The sequence below is a fragment of the Hypanus sabinus genome, chromosome 4, assembly GCF_030144855.1.
Source record: "Hypanus sabinus isolate sHypSab1 chromosome 4, sHypSab1.hap1, whole genome shotgun sequence".
Classification (NCBI taxonomy): domain Eukaryota; kingdom Metazoa; phylum Chordata; class Chondrichthyes; order Myliobatiformes; family Dasyatidae; genus Hypanus; species Hypanus sabinus.
The window spans coordinates 59,720,128-59,739,704 of NC_082709.1; the positions used below are offsets into that span (position 1 = coordinate 59,720,128).

The following is a 19,577-nucleotide window of genomic DNA, read 5'->3' on the forward strand; positions in this document are numbered from 1 at the left end:
CACCTGCCAGTTGTGCTGCACACATCCTGAGTATTTGCCCTGGGATGCTGTCCGGTCCCACAACCTTGCAACTGTCCACCTGTTTGAAACATCTATGTACTTCAGCCTCAGAGATGACCAGGTTGCAGGTTGTAGCTTTGGGTTTCCTTGGAGGCTCAGAGTTAGTGACATCAATTAGACTTTTAAAGTGATTGAGCTTATATGGGAGAGAATCAGTAATGTTGGTGGCACCACTACGTTTGGCTTTGAAGTCTGCGTTGGTATGCAACCCTCGCCACAAGTCACGTGTGCTATTTGTTGTGAATCTTGACTCAATCTTGTCCGTGTACTGTTGTTTCATAACCTTAATAGCTGTGCGCAGATCGCAGCTGCTTTTCTTGAGCTCCTGATTGCTGGCAGTGTAAGCTTTTTGTCGCGTGGTAAGTGCTGCTTGCATGGAACTACTGATCCAGGGTTTCTGGTACGGGAAGATCTTTATGCCCTCTTTGTTTCCATGCATCGAAAAATTTCCAGCTCTATTTACTTGATTCAATCAATCATCAAATCACAGATTGGCCAGCTCCTTAATGGACATACAAAATAAAACATTGCAAGTTATGTTACTGACCTGGCTATTTTATCACTACATGACATGGTAAGCAAACGTTCTCCTTGTAACACGCCATCCCACGTCTGAATTGTGTTGCTGGATCTCACCGGAATTGTCCCTTCACCTGATTCAATTTTTGTCCTGAGTTGACCTCGTGCCTTCCGATTTGGATGTTTGTCTCCCTGATCTAACATTTCAGGAATAAAATGCAATAATAATAAAGTTCAATGTAAATTAGTAGATTTGATATGACATTAATAACCAGTGAAAAATATTTTAAAAAACATTTCTTTCAATTCACGTCATATATATTAAGCAATTTCAGTTACATTGGAAAAAGTTTATGATAAATGCTGCCAAGCTTTTTAAGATTTTTCGGAGCTCCATTTATTCAGTCAAGTGGAAAGTATTCCATGCTGCTCCTAAACTTTGGCTTGTAGGTGCTTGAAGTATTCAGGGTATCAGGAAATGAGTCACATGCCAAAGGATATCCAGCCCCTGACCTGTTCTTTTAGAGTATAGCAATGTTGTGGCTGGGACACAAATTCAAAACCCATCAAAGTCACAAAAAGTCATTTAAATTCAAGAAATTAAATAAATATGGAATTTTAAAAAGTTTCATTAGCAGTAACAACAAAGATATTGGGCTGCCCAAAAAACCTGCCTTCCTTATCAGTCTGGCCCATAACAAGAATCAAGAAAGTTATCAAGGACCAACTTTATCTACCATGTACATGCATTAGGAACACACAAATGGTAGATTCCTAACAGCACTGGGATGCATAATAAATACTAGTATCACCAGCAATATCTACATTCTGTGAACAAGTAAAACACTACTTTATTTTCATGACTGGTCCAATTAAATTTTTGAATGTTAATGGTAGGAGTATGGCAATGGCAATAATTATCAAGAATAGGTGACCAGTCATTTCTGTTGGAGATTGTCATCGCCTGACACATTGTGATGTGAAGTGATTTATCAGGCCCACACCAGCATATTGTGTAGGTCACACCAAATAGAGATATGGACTGCTGTCTTTGCTAAGGAGTTGCGAATAGAACTAAACGCTATTCACTGATTACAGCACATCATCATTTCTGACCTCATGATGGAATGAAAGTCACTGAAGATAGATGGGCATAAGACACCCATGAGCCCCTGCTATAATGTCATGAAGCTGTGATGATTAACCTCTAACGATACGGTGTAGGGGTTAGCATGACAGGTCAGTTCCAGCACCGTCTGTAAGGAGTTTGTTTGTTCTCTCCTCGAATCATGTGGGTTTCCACTGAGTGCTCCAGTTTCTTTCTACAGTCTAAAGATGTACCGGTTAGTAGGTTAATTGGTCATTATAAATTGCCCTGTGATTAGGCTAGAGTTAAGTAGGTGGTTTGCCAAGTGGACAGCTCATTGTGCTGCGAGGGCATATTTCAGTTATATCTCTAAATACATTTTTAAAAAACCATCTTCCTTTGTGTTATAACTGCCCTGAAACAATCATTTTTGATTTGTGGTAATAGCTGTCTGTTGTGGCAAGGAAATTTTCAAAAATATTTATTTTATTGGTCCTATCTTAGAGAGAACAAAATCCATGTATCCACAAAATATTGCTTAGGTCAGAAATGCCAAATGAAATGCAGCAGGAAATAATTAAGCTGTACACGATATTATCAAAGATACTATATAGTACTCATACTGCAGTACAACTTCGATAATTCAGCAGTTTTGGAACTCTGGTGGTGCCAGACCAGCAAAATTTTCTTGATGATTTGATGTTTACTCCTATTAATACCCAAGCACGCTTTCATTTCATTTCTTTTGCATGTGACACAGTACTATCATAAATTTTCCACTGAGCCTGGTGTGCTTAAACAGAGTGGAAAGGTATAAGCACTCCAGATCATGTTCCTGGTATTCCAGATCCAACCCCAGTTTGATCATGGCCCATGATCTAGATCCCGGTTTCAGCCACACTCTGGACCTCAGGCCCTGACCATATGCTCCCTGCTTGCACTCCAGACATATGGCTTTCATTCCAGTTGTGAGCTATGTGCTGAATTATCAGGGTTTCCAAATAATCAGATGTCAGATTATTGGAGTCTTACTGCAGTTCTCAGTGTGGGATCACCAATCTGAAAAAGTAATTTTTATCCACTTTCCTTAACATTACCTTTCTAGTTGAACATTTTTCTCTATGTTCCTGACACAATAGTTAAAGTTGAAGTCTGTCCCAAGCCTTATAGGCTCATAGTGCTGGTGCTTATGCCAGTTTCCATGGCGTGAAGCAACTGAGAGTACAAGACTCCCCCCCCCGGATAGGACAGCAGTCTATCACGAGGTTAACATTTTGCTGGTACCCATTTTCAGCCGGGTGGACTGGAGCAGTGTGTGGTTAAGTGCCTTGCTCAAGGACGCAACACAATAACCCTAGCCAAATTGCCATCATTTCAAGTTTCTGAAATGATTAGCCAGTGAATAAAAGATAAGGTTAAAAGATATCTAAAATTTGTTGAGGTGACCATCTTCATTCACAAAAGTCAGGTAGTGACTAAAATTGTGGATGACTTCTTCCCTTGTTATATTTCTGCTAAAGAAATGGATAAAAAATCCTTACCCTCTACTGCTGCCTCATGTGGGGAGAAGATACGGGCATCTCCACACGGTGATGTACTGATATAAAGGTGGAACTGCACATTTTCTTTCATTTTGAAACCACCACCTTCGCACCGAATAAAAATGGATTTATGATGGTCTTCTGTTTTGTTGCTTTAAAAGAGAACAAAGTATTATTTGTACAACTTTATGTACTTTAGATATATCATTGCAATTGTGTGTGCCAAGCTACATGCAAAGAAAGTACATTTAAATATATTACTCAAGGTTACTTTAGACTTAAGTATAAAAGATTCAAGTATTTTTCCAACACACTTACCAAATGCATTGGAATATTTGGAAAGAGGGAAATGGTATACTCCTGAAGAGCATTATGAGATTGATAAAACAATGGATAGAACTGAACTTCCTTTATCCAGAAAAGTTGAAATCTACTTGTCATCTCATTTTAGCGGCACAAGGGATCACATATTAGTATCCCTATTACAATTTCTTGACTGCATCTAGAAGCTGCAAGAACAGAAGCACCTGGAACTTCTCTTCCAAGTCATACACTATCCATATATGGACACATTTCACATTCCTTCCCTATCACTACTAGAACTCCTTACCCAAAATTCTCAAAATCTGCAGGTGGTTAGATAGTGGATCAATAGTATTTTGTCAAAAACACTTAGGGATGAGTTCCAGTTTATCCAGATCCTGGAAATGAATTTACAGAAAGTTGGAATATATATGAATATTTTCATTCCTTCTCAGTATCTATTACAACAACATGCATTTACAAAGCAGAATGTTGGAAGCACTCAGTGGGTAAAACAACATTTATGCAGGCAAAAGGTGTATGTCGACATTTTGGGCCGAGAACCTGCATCAGGACTGAGAGAGTGTAAAAGAAGGGTTGACAGTGCATAGCAATATCAGTTATTGGTGGAACAGAGGCTGATGGGGAATAGTTCAGCATGGACTAGATGGAATGAAGGGCCTATTTGTGCACTGTAGTGTTCTATACTATGACCATGAAATCATTTGTGGAGGGGATGAAGGAAAGATGGAACAATAGGGGAAGTGGGAGAAGATGGGAAATGTAAACAAAGAAGAAAACTAGGTGGACAGCTAAATACGCGTGGGAGAACATCAACCAGTGCGTGGGTTAATTGAAATCAGAAAATCGAATTTTGAAACATTTGATTGTAAGATACCAAAGTGGAATATGAGATATTATTCTTCCCACTGGTGCTTGACGTCACAGTAGCAAAGGAGAAGATCAAGTGTAGGAGTGGGAAAGAGAGTAAAGATCACATACAACTGGATACTTGAGATGGATGTTGGAGATGGAGTGCAAGTACCTAGTTGACTAGTCAATGCTTGGTTTCTACAAAGTACAGGAGGGCATACCATAATCACCAAATGCAGTAGATTGGGTTGGAAGAGGTGTAGGAGAACCTATCTATCATGTGAACGTAGCAGGAAGCAGCATTTGCAGCCTCGTTTGCCTTCATAGATTTATAAAGCAAATTAAATGCATTATTAATCTAAGGTGATTCACTGAGGCTCGAAAACAAAAAGAAGACAGAGAAGCAAATAAAGATAATAGAGCTGGCCAAAATTAGGATTTAAGGAAGACATTAAAGCGGAGCAACGAGGTGGCAATGTCAAAGAAGTCAAGAAGGAAATCAAAGGTTGGTCAGAGGAAGTAAATGTTTAGAAAGAGTTAAAAAGAAAAAGCATTATGCAGTGTATCAAACATGAGAATAAGTATTTTCAACTTGAGAATAACAGAACTGAGAGATCACGTAGGCGATCCCAGTCCAGATGAAGGGGCCCTCAGTTAAGTTTGCCTGACCTGCTAAATTCCTCCAGCGCTTTCTGTATTGCTCCAGATTCTGGTATCTGCAGTCTCGTGTCAAACCATGACATTGGATTACAAACACAGCACTTTGGACCAACTGAAGTCTCTGGGGGTCGAAGCAAAGGTGAGCAAGGAGAGAGAGTGCAGTTGATGTTAAGCAAAGAAAGGAGGGGGTTGGTTTTGGGATGATTCCACAACATATGAATTTGCTTTCAAGGACTCTACAACTCATGTTTTCAGTATTATTCATTTTCTATGTATTTATTTCATTTTTGTATTTGCAGAGTTTGTCTTTTGCATATCGGTCAGTCTTTCTGTGTTGTTTTCATTGATCCCAATGTTTTTCTTTGTTCTACTGTCAATACTTGCAAGAAAATGAATCTCAGGATAATATATGGTGACATATATTTACTTTAGTAATAAGCTTACTTTGAACTTTGAATGTTCAGAAATTAAGGAATGGACTAGATTCCATATTAAAGGCCACACTGAGATTAAAGCTGTCATAGATAGCGTAATTTGTTACTTTGAGGGTGCTGATTATGGGTGAAATTTTGTCTGAGTAGTTAAAACAAGGTGTTGTAGAAATAACCTACTCAGTTTTTGAAAGTATGTTAAAAAGCCAAATACAATCTTCTCAGGCTTCCAGCCAGGCACAGGTATCAGGTTTAATCGATGATAAGATGACAAGCTCTGCCATCTTCATCAGGAATGATGCCTGGGCATGCCCAAGTCTATGGTATTTATACCCCCTGTCATCCATCCCTCCTGACTGGTTAGTCCTCATCCAATTAGGTTTCCGCTATTCCACCTTGTTTACAATTGAATTTCAGTTCTTACTTAGAGCAAGACCGTTATTGTTGAAATTCTTTTCCTCTACTTTTATTTCAATGGCTTCCTTCACCAGGTACTCCCAAAAAACACTGCTGCGACACAGTAGTTTTGTGCTGTTGAGGTCAATCCTATGGTCATTGTGAACGCAATCTTCTGCTACTACCAATTTCTCTGGGTAACCCAAATGGGATACACCTCCTGTGCTCCTCGATGCAGAGTTCTATCATGCATCCCATCTGGCCGACATATGCTGCTTCTCATTCATGGGGAATCTTGTAAATGCCAGTCGTCCTGAGGTCCCAGCTCATCTCTGATCTGCGTAAGCTGCGATTTGAGCCTCCTTGGGTTTGTGGATGGTATTAATCCAGTACAGGTCCACAATCCCTTATCCAAAATCCTTGGGGCCAGTTACATTTTATAATTCAGGATTTTTCGGATTTCAGAATCCATCCTAATTGGTTCTGGGACCCCCCCCCCCCCCGTATAATTTAAATCATCTCTAGATTACTTATAATACCTAATACAATGTAATGCTATGTAAATAGTTGTTATACTGTATTGTTTAGGGAATAATGACAAGAAAAATATTTTATTTCCAACAAAAACATTCAATAAAAAAATAAAAATATACAGCTTAAAACGAACTGAATCAAACACATGGTAAATGACTTATTGGAATAAATGTAGAACGTCACTGTCACTATAAAACTTCAGTAACTTGTCTTTCTGTTTCTTTAAATCATATACAGTGGTAGTTCCAACACCATATTCTTCAGTAAGACGCCGCACAGACACACCACGATCAAGCTTCTGCAGTAACTCCACTTTCTGCGTTATTGATAATGATTGATGCTTCCTTCTCTTTTTCTCATTGTTACCCAGAGGGTTATCTGCAGCTCTTTTTGACATTTTCACAGTGAAATTAAACACAAAGTCAACAGTGAACACAAAATATCAGTGAACAGCAAATGCACATGTAACCAGTATGAGTGCTGAGCCACAACTGATGTCTGGCAGCCTCTGCAGTGCTGCCATATCACACCAGTGATGTCAGCTGTTGGCAAAAAAAACTTCAGTTTTCAGAGCCTTTTGGAATTCAGAATTTCAGATAAGGGATTGTGGACCTGTATTACTTCAGGATCCTGGTGATCCCTCCAGAAACTGTGCAAATATAGGGAAGACAGGCAGTCGTGACTGGTTTCTCCTTGTTGTTAGGTTTCCTGGTTTTTTTCTTTGGCCCTCTTAAGGGCCCAAGTGACTTCCTTCACCTTGTAGCCATTCTGTGCATAATTGTTTTATTTCCTCATAGAGTCCAAGATAGTGTTTGCACGGTCAATCAAAGTAGAAAGAAACACTCTATGCTGGAAGGTGTGATGGTAGCCGTTACTGGCGAGGTACAAGCCTGCATGAGTGGGTTTCCGACAGAGGTCATATCCAAAGCTACTCTCCAGATCCGTCGTATAAGTGTCCAGGAATGTGAAGCAATCATTCTTCTCCATCTCTATCGTAAATTGAATACTTGGATGTTCAGATGGTTGTGGAACTGTTGGAGTGCCTAGAGTCCAAGAGGCCACACTATTTACACAGGTCAAAAAATGAACTGGAACTCAGGACAGCTAGCATTTACAGAATTCCCTGTGAATACGGAGCAGTGTATATCAGCCAGCATGTTGGAAACCTGCATCAAGGAGCACAGGAGTTGTATCCATTTGGGTTACCTGTAGAAATTGGTGGTAACAAAACATTGTGTTTGCAATGGCCACAGGATTGACTTCGACAGCTCAAAACTACTGTGTTGCGCCACTGGCTTTAGGGAGTACCTGGTGAAGGAAGCTATTGAAATAAAACAAGAGGAAAAGTTTTTAATAAAGACAAAGGTCTTGCTGTAAATAAGAACTGGAATTTGATTATAAACAAGGTGAGAGTGGAAATCTGTTAGGATGAGGACTAACCAAACAGAAAAGATGAACAACAGGGTTATAAATACCACTGGACTAGACATGTCCAGGATTCATCCCTGACCAAGATGGCAGAGTTTGTCATTAAAACGTTGGTGAAATTGGTAACTGTAGCCAGCTGAAAGCTTGAGAAGATTCTATTTGTCAAATACACCGGGAAGGCACTAGATTCTATGTTAAAAAGCGCTGGAGACAAGCTTGACTACTCAATTACTTTTACAACTACTCAGTTCTTCTGTCAACGAAACAAAGGAAAATAAAAATACGGAAGTAGCTACAATGTCTGCTGGCATGGTGGTCAGGCTATCTACAATTTACTGCAAATTAGATTTAGAAAGGCAGATCAGGTCAACTTGGAAATTAATGGATACATCATTTATAGCCTGATGGGGTCCAGGGCTTGAAGTGAAGTGTGGGATTTATGTGTAGGAGGCATTGAAGGAACAAAGCACCAAAGCATCTTGTATATTGTTAAAGGTGTGAATGAAGAGGAGAGGGGGAAGTGATTTAAGACAACAGCTGATGGAACTGCAAAAAGATACCTGCAACCCATAAATCACAACAGCACATAATTTCTATGTAAGATTATAAACTGCAGTGTAATAGAGCAATTATAAACTGTGAGAGAGCACAAGATTCTTTAATTCCACCCACCTTAAATGACACTCCATTTGGGAATAGAGAAACCGGATGAGAGATCGACGTGCAACAATTTCCGCATGACAATCATTCAGAGCCAAGCCCCGGTCACTCATATATTCGCCATTGATGCATTTAGTTCCAGTGGCAACGCATATAACCATTGCATCTTTGACATCAGTTCCTGATTTCCCAAAGTAGGGATGAGGGAGCGGAGGAGGGAAAGAATGAGCGGAGGATCAAAGGCAGGAAACAAAAGTCAATAAAATACATTTTGAGAAATAAAACACATTTATGCCAAAGACAACCAATTGGCTAATTGTTAACTGCATCAATGTTACGGCAATAGTAAAAGAATTTCAGTGCCCTATTTTCTCTCCAAGTCATACATTATCTGCTATAAATACCGATGCCCATTTTTCCTTCAATAGATGCAATTGCCCCTTTCCTGAGGCAAACTATTAGATGCTTTTACTCTGCACTCCTCTTTTCAGTCTTTAATTGATACATTTACTTATACATCCTCATCACTGATGCCTAAACCAGAATCAGGTTTATTATCACTAGTATGTGATGTGAAATTTGTAAACTTAGTAGAAGCAGTTCAATGCAATACATAATATATAAGAAAATATAAAATAATAATAAGTAAGTAAATCTTATTCAGTATACTTTATACAGTATACATATATTGACTAGATTAAAATAGTGCAAAAAACAGAAATACTATATATTTTTAAAAAGTGAGGTAGAGTGCAAGAGTTCAATGTCCGTTTAGGAATCGGATGGCAGAGGGAAAGAAGCTGTTCCTGAATCGCTGAGTGTGTGCCTTCAGGCTTCTGTACCTCCTATCTGATGGTAACAGTGAGCAAACGTACGCCTTGGGTGCTGAGGTCCTTAATAAAGGATGCTGCCTTTTTGAGACACCGCCTCTTGAAGATATCCTGTAAGCTGGTACCCAAGATGGAGCTGACTAAATTTACAACCCTCTGCAGCTTCTTTTGGTTCTGTGTAGTAGCCCCCTCACCCCCCCCCCAATACCACATAGTGATGCAACCACTGTACATTGGTACATCTATGGAAGTTTTTGAGTGTATTTGTTGACATATCAAATCTCTTCAAACTCCTAATAAAGTATAGTTGCTGTCTTGCCTTCTTTATAACTACATCAGTATGTTGGGACCACAGAGAATAGTCAATGAAATGGCCATAATTTTGAACAATGAAGATCATTCCCAATGCTTCCTACTATAATTTATTTTAATTTAATGTGTGGGATAAGAAATACAGTGATACCTCAGAGAACACCTGAAAATCAATGTAAAGATATGAAATGAGAGCCCCTCACATGTCCAAATTAAAACAAATCTTGTAACTTTAAGAAATATGCTCTGCCTTCATCCTCTGGCAATCATCTCTTAACACTCAACACTCTTAACTGTTTGTTCATCAAAATAAGATATTTTACAAACAATAAGAAGTTCATCAAATAACTTTGTAAAAAACTTGTCCAGTTATCATTACCATCTTTCAAAGTTCAAAGAACTTCCGGCTTAAGGTGATGCTGGTAAAGCATAACAACTACTTGCTGGTGGCCAAAGAAACAAAGAAAGCAACTTTTTACTTTTTTCTGGTAAACGATTGCTGCAAACAGTGGCCAGTGGATTCCCTGTCAGAGTTGAGCTGAATTGTCTGCATGACCTAGCATTTTCGCTGTGTGTGCTGGAGTCTTGCTGGCATGGGACAGCTGCAGCACGTCCAGGCCGGAGTGGTCTGAGATTCAATTCAATGTGGCAAAGCCAAGGAGAGGTGAGGAAAGATCCAAGGTTTGATTTTTCCAAGAACTGAGCTGAATTGGAAAGGTCAGGAACTGGCCACATCGACACAGCAAAGCCTAAGCCCAAGTGTGTATTGAAGTGACAGCCTGAGTCCAAGAGTGAGGAATGGTCCAAGGTTAGGATGATTTAAGCACAGAGCCAGACTGAAGTGGAGGTGAGAAAGGAGCCAGTTCAGCTCGCTGCTCTGCAGGGTTTGCTTATCTCTGTGCTGGACTGAGGTTGCAGCCTGCAACCATCTTCTGGATTAGCTGCAGCTTGGCGTTGTGAACTTCAGTTCTGAAACAAACAAAAAGCTTGTTTCCTTGCTTTTATCGTCTACAAGGTTTGTTGTTTTCTCTCTCTGCACACTGGGAGCTTGGACAGTCTTCTTTTGTTTATAAGGCATTCTGCTGGGGTTCTTTGTTTCTTGGCTGCCTGTAAGGAGATGAATCTCAAGATTGTATAAAGTATACATACTTTAATAATAAAATGTACTTTGAACTTCGTACTTTTGAACTTTGAAATTAGAACATTAGGAGGTTTTTGACAAGTTCAGGCTATTCTGCCCAACAAAGCGTGCCAAATTCCTACTCATGCAGTGTGTTGAAAAACTATCCAGTTTAGATTTGAAAGTATCTTAAAGTACTACTTTCAACTACACAACCAGGTAGTTTGTTCCACGTGTCTGTAACTCACAGTGTAAAGAAAAGCTTCTTGATGTTAGTCTGAAATTTCCCTTTAACCAGTCTCCAGCTATGGCGCAGTGCCCTCATTAATGGATTAATTCTGAAGTAGTAGCTGGCATCCACCTTCCTTATATCCCTAATGATTTTGAACACTTCTGTCATGTCTCCTCTCCTTAGGCTAAAAGGATTAAATTCTTTCAATCTTTCTTCACAGCTCATACCCCACAGACCTGGAATGAGTCTTGTCACCCTTCTCTGAGCTCTCTCCAGTGCCTTCACATCCCTCACAAAATAGGAAGACCTAAACTGTACATAGTACTCAAGGTGTGGCCTCACAAGTGCATGATACAACTTAAGGAGAACATCGCTGGACTTGAACTCCACTGAATGCATTATATAGTTCAACGTTCTATTAGCATTCTTAACCACTTCTGTGAGTTGTCTAGATGTTGACAGTGCACTTTCTAATTCAAGAACCCCCATTATATATTTATACCTAATATTTCTATTTCCTCTATGTAATATTTTACATTTACTTGCATTAAATTTCATCTGCCGACATCTGGATTTTGTTTAGATCTAACTGCATTGATTCTGGTGCCTGAATGTTATCAGCCTGTCCGTCTAATTTTGTGCCATCAGCAAACTTTACTAGTTTATTTGTTATGTACTTATCCAAAGTTATCAAAGTAAATTAAAAACAGCAGCGGCCCCACAACTGATCTCTGAGGAACCCCACTTTTAACAGCTCCTAGGTGTGAAAATGATTCTCTCACTACAACTTGTTGTTTTCTGTTTTTGAGCTAATTCTACATGCATTCTCACACATTACCCTGAATCCCTACCGCCTGTAATTTGGTTATTAACCTTTAAGTACCTTTGGATATATGCTGTTCAGCCCTGGAGATTTTGAAAGTAGTGGGGGGAAGGGGGAAATGCAAAATGATAGGAGAAGACCGGAGTGGGTGGGATGAAGCTAAGAGCTGGAAAGGTGATTGGTGAAAGTGATACAGAGCTGAAGAAGGGAAAGGATCAAGGGACGGGAGGCCTCAGGACAAAGAAAAGGGGGGGGGGGGAAGCACCAGAGGGAGATGGAGAACAGGCAAACAACTAAATATGTCAGGGATGGGGTAAGAAGGGGAGGAGGGGCATTAAAGGAAGTTAGAGAAGTCAATGTTCATGCCATCAGGTTGGAGGCCACCCAGCCAGTATATAAGGTGTTGTTCCTCCAACCTGAGTTTGGATTCATTTTGACAATAGAGGAGGCCATGGATAGACATATCAGAATGGGAATGGGACGTGGAATTAAAATGTGTGGCCACTGGGAGATCCTGCTTTTTCTGGCGGACCGAGTGTAGGTGTTCCACGAAACCGTCTCCCAGTCTGAGTCGAGTCGCGCCAATATATAAAAGGCCACTCCGGGCGCACCCACACCAGCCGACTCACAGGTGAAGTGTTGCCTCACCTGGAAGGACTGTCTGGGGCCCTGAATGGTGTTGAGGGAGGAAGTGTAAGGGCAGGTGTAGCACTTGTTCCGTTTACAAGGATAAGTGCCAGGAGGGAGATCGGTGGGAAGAGATGGGGGGGGGGGGGGGGGGGGACGAATGGACAAGGGAGTCGCGTAGAGAGCGATCCCTGCGAAAAGCAGAAGGGAGGTGGGGAGGGAAAAATGTGTTTGGTAGTGGGATCCCGTTGGAGGTGGCGGAGGTTACGGAGAATTATATGTTGGACCTGGAGGCTGGTGGGGTGGTAGGTAAGGACAAGGGGAACCCTATCCCGAGTGGGGTGGTGGGTGGATGGGGTGAGGGCAGATGTGCGGGAAATGGGAGAGATGCGTTTGAGAGCAGAGTTGATGGTGCACGAAGGGAAGCCCCCTTTGCTTAAAAAAGGAAGACATCTCCTTCGTCCTGGAAAGAAAAGCCTCATCCTGAGAGCAGATGCTGCGAAGATGGAGGAATTGTGAGAAGGGGATAGCCTTTTTGCAAGAGACAGGGTGGGAAGAGGAATAGTCCAGGTAGCTGTGAAAGTCTGTAGGTTTCTCCTTCTCAATCTGCTTTTTGTCAACCTGAATTTCCCTCTCAGCTATAGCTCTCATATTTTCATATGCCCTACCATTAACATCATTACTATTTTTTCTGTATTCCTTATATACCTGTCTTTTCTTCATTTTTTAATGTATATCTTTATTCATACATGTAGATGATCTATAGTTTTTATTGCTTCACCTAACCTTGGGAACACTTTCTGCACCATGTGTATTACCTCTTTAAATCGACCTTATTGTTCTTAAACTGACTTAATGTCAAGCAGTTCCTTCCAGTTTACCTTCTGAAGTCTTTGCCGCATCTGCTCAAACTTTGGTTTTCCAAAATTCAATTTAATGGCTTTGGTTTTTAACTGATATACTCTCAAAAAAGCCTCAAGACTAACAATGTTATCATCGCTTGTTCCTAAAGGCTCAACTTCTGTACTCAAAATTCTATCCTGATTGTCACGGAATATCAAATCTAGACAGGCCTTCCCTCTTGTTGGTGCATTAACATACTAGGTCAAAAAACAATCATTCATTAACTCAATGAATTCACTTTCCTGTAATCCATTAGTCACTGGGTTCTCTCACTCAATATTTGGGAAATTAAAATCTTCTATAACTATAACATTACCCTCAGAACTTGCTTTCCTAATATTCTGATAGTTGTTTATTTAAATCACTATCAGCATTAGGGGTCTATAACATATACCCAATCCTTTATCCTTATAGCTTTCAATTCTCACCCAGATATCTTTACTGTCTTGATTCATCTCCTGTCATAAGCTGAATCATGCTTAAATTCTCTCTTATGTACATGGCTACTCCTCTTCCTTTCTAATCTTGCCTATCTTTCCTCAGTAAAGTACATCCTTTAATACCATTTTCATCACCATCCTTCGAGGTCCGTCAGGTTTCAGCTAGCTATTATATGAAACTTATACACACTTGCATATAACTCCAGCTCATTTATTTCATTCTTAATACTTCTTGCATTTATACGGGTCATCCTTAGTCTATTACTGATGTTTTTCATCCTATTCCAACCCATTTTTAAATATTTGAAGCCTATTATCGGATTTTGTCCTAGTATGTTATTCTTCATTATGGTGTTTAAACAGTTGTGGGGGTAAGTTCTTTGTTCCTCACCCCCACACCCATTTCCTAGTTTAAACAGTCATCAACTAATTGAAGCATACACCTGCACACTACATTAGTGCCCCTCTGGTTCAAACAAAACCCATCCCGGCAGTACAGGTTCCATCTGCCCCAAAAGGCACCCCAATGTTCCAAAAACCTAAGCCCCTACAGCATGATTTGAGCCACACATTAAATCTTCCAATCTCCTCTATCTTACCTGGACTAGTGCATGGCACAGGCAGAACTTCCGAGAAGGCCACCTGGTCAGTTCTGTCCCTAAGCTTCCCTTTAAATTTGTCTTGCAGAACTGACAGCCTACCCTTACCCACGTCATTTGTTCTGATGTGGACAATGACTACTGGATCCACCCCAGCTCTGGCCAGGAGCTTATCTACTCATCTTGGGAAATCTCCTACTCATGCTCCTAGTAGGCAACACACCGTGCGAGACTCCTTGTCAGTATACACCTGATTCTCAACTCCCCCAATAATTGAGTCCCTTACTATCACTACTTCCTTTTTATGGACTTTAGATTTAGGTTTAGAGAAGGTCCTGTGCAGCTCCTCTGTCCCGCCTACCGCCTCAGAGGTTTCATGGTCATTATTGAGCATCATTAGATGTTCAAAATGGATGGACACTTCCATCTCTGGGTTTGATGCCCCTGGACAGTGTGCACCTCTTACCCTGTACTTTCTTCCCACGGTCACCCAACTGACTCTTTCTTTCTGGTCTGAAGTCTCAATCAGTGGTTCTCTTGGAGTGCACACCAACTCAGTAAAGGACATTTGGAGTACATCTGCCAATTCTCTACAACTTAAGGAGGATGATGGCACCTAATGGTAACTCCTTTGCTTGCACCTTTGGAAACAGCTTTATTTCTATCTTTGATACCTCCTTTTTTTCCCCTTTCAAGGTTATTTTGAAGACCCCGACCTGGAGTTACACGCTGACTTCAGTTCTTTGCAATGGCAATGGCAGGTATTCTTGTGAATAATGCACAAGGTGCAAAATCAGTTCATCCCCCAGAGAAGGAAGGATTCAAAGGGGGGAAAGGGGCCACAGTGGTTGACAAAGGAAGTCAGAGACTGCATAGCATTTTTTTTAAAAAAAGGAAATATGACAGAGCTAAGGTGAATGGGAGGACAGATGATTGGGAAATTTAAGGAACAACAGAACTTAACTAAAAAGGCAATATGGGGAGAAAAAATGAGGTACGAATGCAAGCTAGCCAGGAATATAAAGGAGCATAGCAAAAGCTTTTTTTAGGTATGTGAAGAGAAAGAAGATAGTTAAGAACAATGTTGGGCCCTTGAAGAATGAATTGGGTGAAATTGTTATGGGAAACAGAGAAATGGCAGAAGAATTTAATAAGTACTTTAGATCTGTCTTCACTAGGGAAGACACAAGCAATCTCCCAGATGTATGGATGGGCCAAGGACTTAGGGTAACAGAGGAATTGAAACAGATTGACATTAGGAAGGAAACAGTGATGAGTAGACTGATGGGACTGAAGGCTGACAAATCCCCAGGTCCAGATGGTCTGCATCCTAGGGTACTAAAGGAGGTGGCCCCGGAAATTGCGGATGCATTGGTAATCATTTTCCAATGTTCCTTAGATTCAGGATCAGTTCCCGAGGATTGGAGAATGGCTAATGTTATCCCACTTTTTAAGAAAGGAGGGAGGGAGAAAACAGAACTATCGTCCTGTCAGCCTAACATCAGTTGTGGGGAAGATGCTAGAGTCCATTATTAAAGATGAAATAGTGGCATATCTAGATAGCAGTGATAGGATTGGGCCGAGCCAGCATGGATTTACCAAGGGCAAATCATGCTGGACTAATCTATTGGAGTTTTTCGAGGATGTAACCAGGAAGTTAGACAAGGGAGATCCAGTTGATGTAGTGTACCTTGATTTTCAGAAGGCATTTGATAAGGTCCCACATAGGAGATCGGTGGGTAAAATCAGAGCTCATGGCATTGGGGGGAAGATATTGACATGGATAGAAAACTGGTTGGCAGATAGAAAGCAAAGGGTAATGGTGAATGGGTGTTTCTTGGAATGGCAGCTGGTGACTAGTGGGGTGCCACAGGGCTCGGTATTGGGACCACAGCTGTTTACGATTTACGTCAACAATTGAGATGAAGGCATTGAGAGTAACATCAGCAAGTTTGCTGATGATACTAAGCTGGGTGGCAGTGTGACATGTGATGAGGATGTTAGGAGAATTCAGGGCGACTTGGATAGGCTGGGTGAGTGGGCAGATACTTGGCAGATGACGTTTAATGTGAATAAGTGTGAGGTTATCCACTTTGGGAGTAAGAACAGGAAGGCAGATTATTATCTGAACGGTGTAAAGTTAGGTAAGGGAGAAATACAAAGAGATCTAGGAGTCCTTGTTCATCAGTCACTGAAGTTGAATGAGCAAGTGCAGCAGGCAGTGAAGAGGGCAAATGGAATACTGGCCTTTATTACAAAGGGAATTGAGTACAAGAGCAAGGAAATCCTCTTGCATTTGTACAGGGCCCTGGTGAGACCACACCTGGTGTATTGTGTACAGTTTTGGTCTCCAGGGTTAAGGAAGGCCATCCTGGCTGTAGAGGAAGTGCAGCGTAGATTCACAAAGTTAATTCCTGGGATGTCCGGACTGTCTTACGCAGAGAGGTTACAGAGACTGGGCTTGTATACGCTGGAATTAAGGAGATTGAGAGGGGATCTGATTGCAACATATAAGATTATTAAACGATTGGACAAGATAGAGGCAGGAAATATGTTCCAGATGCTGGGACAGTCCAGTACCAGAGGGCATGGTTTGAGAATGAGGGGTAGGTCATTTAGGACAGAGATAAGGAAAAACTTCTTCTCCCAGAGAGTTGTGGGGGTCTGGAATGCACTGCCTCGGAAGGCAGTGGAGGCCAATTCTCTGGATGCTTTTAAGAAGGAGCTAGATAGGTACCTTATGGATAGGGGAATCAAGGGATATGGGGACAAGGCAGGAACCGGGTATTGATAGTAGATGATCAGCCCTGATCTCAAAATGGCGGTGCAGGCTCAAAGGGCCGAATGGTCCACTTCTGCACCTATTGTCTATAAATGGGACCTGCTCTCAGGGCCTCATGACTGACCGCTTTTCGATATGCCAATGATGCGGCCTGGAAGACAAGTGCACCTTCAAGGTGCTGGATTTTCGTGGCTCTGCAGATGGGCTGATTCGGGGTTGGTGCTGCCACCTGATGAGTTGTGGGAGTACAAAGATGATCAAAAGCAGTGAGCTGGTTGCTGGCTGAGTGCCCAGGGACCGGAGTTCTTTGGGCACAGAGTTTGGAAAAAACTACACAACAGACTTTTAACACCATAAACCAGCAAGTTGTCTCGTTATGTCTCCCCTCTCACTGTGAAATGTGGACACCTCTTTTTCCCTTAGCAGGGAGAGAGAGAGCCTGGTATGTCGAATACCGGGTGACGAGAAGTCTTTGGGGCACTGCAAGTCTGTATCTCTACTGATGTGTTGCACCACACTTGAGTGCTCGGTGGTGGGGGGGGGGGGGGGTGCCGATGCATTTTTGCTGGTGGGGAAGGGAGGGCTGTTGCTTTGCTACTGCTTATGCATGGGAGGGGCTTTGGGGTTCTAATATTTAACTGTCATTCATTTCTTGGGGCACTCCTCTGTTTTTGTGGATGTTTGCGAAGAAAAAGAATTTCAGGACGTATATTGTATACATTTCTCTGACATTAAATGTACCTATTGAAACATTGCAGGTCAGCTATATCCTCCTCATTCCGGAAGTGCTGGATTAGCTGACATTTCTCTCATATGAACTCTCTAGGGGAGCAAGTTTCTGTAAATTTGACATTATTATACTTTTAGGGATGAAAAACTACTGAAGAACTATTAAGTGATTTATTTACTTATATTCTTAAAAATAAACTGCTATTTATATTACTTTTTCTACTTTGTTCCCGATAGTACCTAACACCTAATGTGTGCTTGGACCTTCTCTGCAATTTCTAGATTTGCATTCCCTAATTGATTTGTTTTCTCCATTGGTCAACTATACTGCGAAGTGATTATTGTTAGGACGACAGCAACTTCACCACTCTGCTTGCTTTTCCGTTGAAAGCATGCTAAGCTTCTCTATTATTGCTAGCACTTATGCAAACTGCTTATGCAAAGGTGAAAACAACTGGCCACCCAAAACAAGGGATAGGCTGGAAAAAAATCCCTTTGTTGTCACTGTAAAGCGACCAAACACTAGTTATATAAGCAGCTGCATCCAAAATGTATAACAGAACAAAAGAGCACTACAGACCAGACCAAACTAAGTCACACTCTCCCAAACAGTACACAGAGTAGGGTTGGAATCCCAAGTTAGTGCTAGTTTGTCTCACGTATTCCATAATACATTTCTAAACATACAAATTTTCCACACATGACATTGTGTTGGTATCTTTTGATGAACAAAATTAAACTAAAAACATCTCTGTATCATGTCAGTAATATAAACACTCCAACAATGTTACAAAGTACCTGAGCTATAACGAGGCACTGCACTTTTGGAAAACTCTCAAGTCTTCAAGAGGATGTTAACTAGAATGGGGGATTTCAAATGTGTGGAGAGGAGAAAAGTTTGGTCTTGTTCTCAATGAAGCTGAGAAGATTAAAGGGAGATTTGATAGAGATGTTCAAAAACATCAAAGATTTTTTAGGAACAAAATGAGTTGCTTCTGATGGCAATAGAGTTGGTAACCAAACTCTTGGTTGTTAATCAAAATTTAGAATAATTGGGAGAACATCAGACAATACAAGGGAGGAAGAATTCACACAGGGAACTTTTATTTTCTAGAAAGCACTACTTGAAAGGATGTCTGAAGTAGGCTCAATAATAATTTCTAAAAGCAAATTGGATAAATACTTGAAAAGAAAATAAAATTGCAGGTCTGTGATTAAAGTACAGTGACCAGACCAAATAGCTCTTACAAAGAGTTTCTCTCCTTCCTTCACAGCAAGGAAGTTAAGGTGTGTTTCACACATGACAAGAATCGGTAAATCATCAGTTTCCTATTTTTTATGCAGCTTATAAATCTGTTTAGGTGAGATAAAGTATCATTTTTCATGTTAATTTATTTAAATATTTTGTGTTACATAAAATTCTTCTCATTAAAGGGCGATTTTGATAAGACATTTACAAATCAAAACTTTTCCTTTGAAGCAAATAGCCTCTGGTGCCCATTGCATAAGAGCTACATGGATGTCTGTTTTTGTAGGATAAACGTTTTGTTCGATAGCTCTCTTTGCACTATTTAGAAATGAGGGAATTCTTACACTACTTAAAATCAAGTCAACTATAAAGCTGAGGTGAAGTTTGTATGCTTAGAGGGCAAGTATAGAAAACCACGAATGTTAATACAATTCACAGC

At 40.7% G+C, this 19,577-nt stretch overlaps 1 protein-coding gene across 4 annotated transcripts in view; it reads right to left on the reverse strand.

Annotated features, from left to right (window-relative positions):
* Positions 1-19,577, reverse strand: part of LOC132392805 (double-stranded RNA-specific editase 1-like) — a 351,001-nt gene that overhangs the window by 50,479 nt on the left and 280,945 nt on the right. For all 4 annotated transcript variants that reach the window (XM_059967199.1, XM_059967197.1, XM_059967201.1 and 1 more), the window contains 3 exons: positions 8,505-8,673; positions 3,208-3,359; positions 608-776 (listed from right to left, as the gene is read on the reverse strand). In XM_059967199.1, the coding sequence (XP_059823182.1) occupies positions 608-776; positions 3,208-3,359; positions 8,505-8,673 (490 nt within the window). The remainder of the gene's footprint in view (positions 1-607; positions 777-3,207; positions 3,360-8,504; positions 8,674-19,577) is intronic.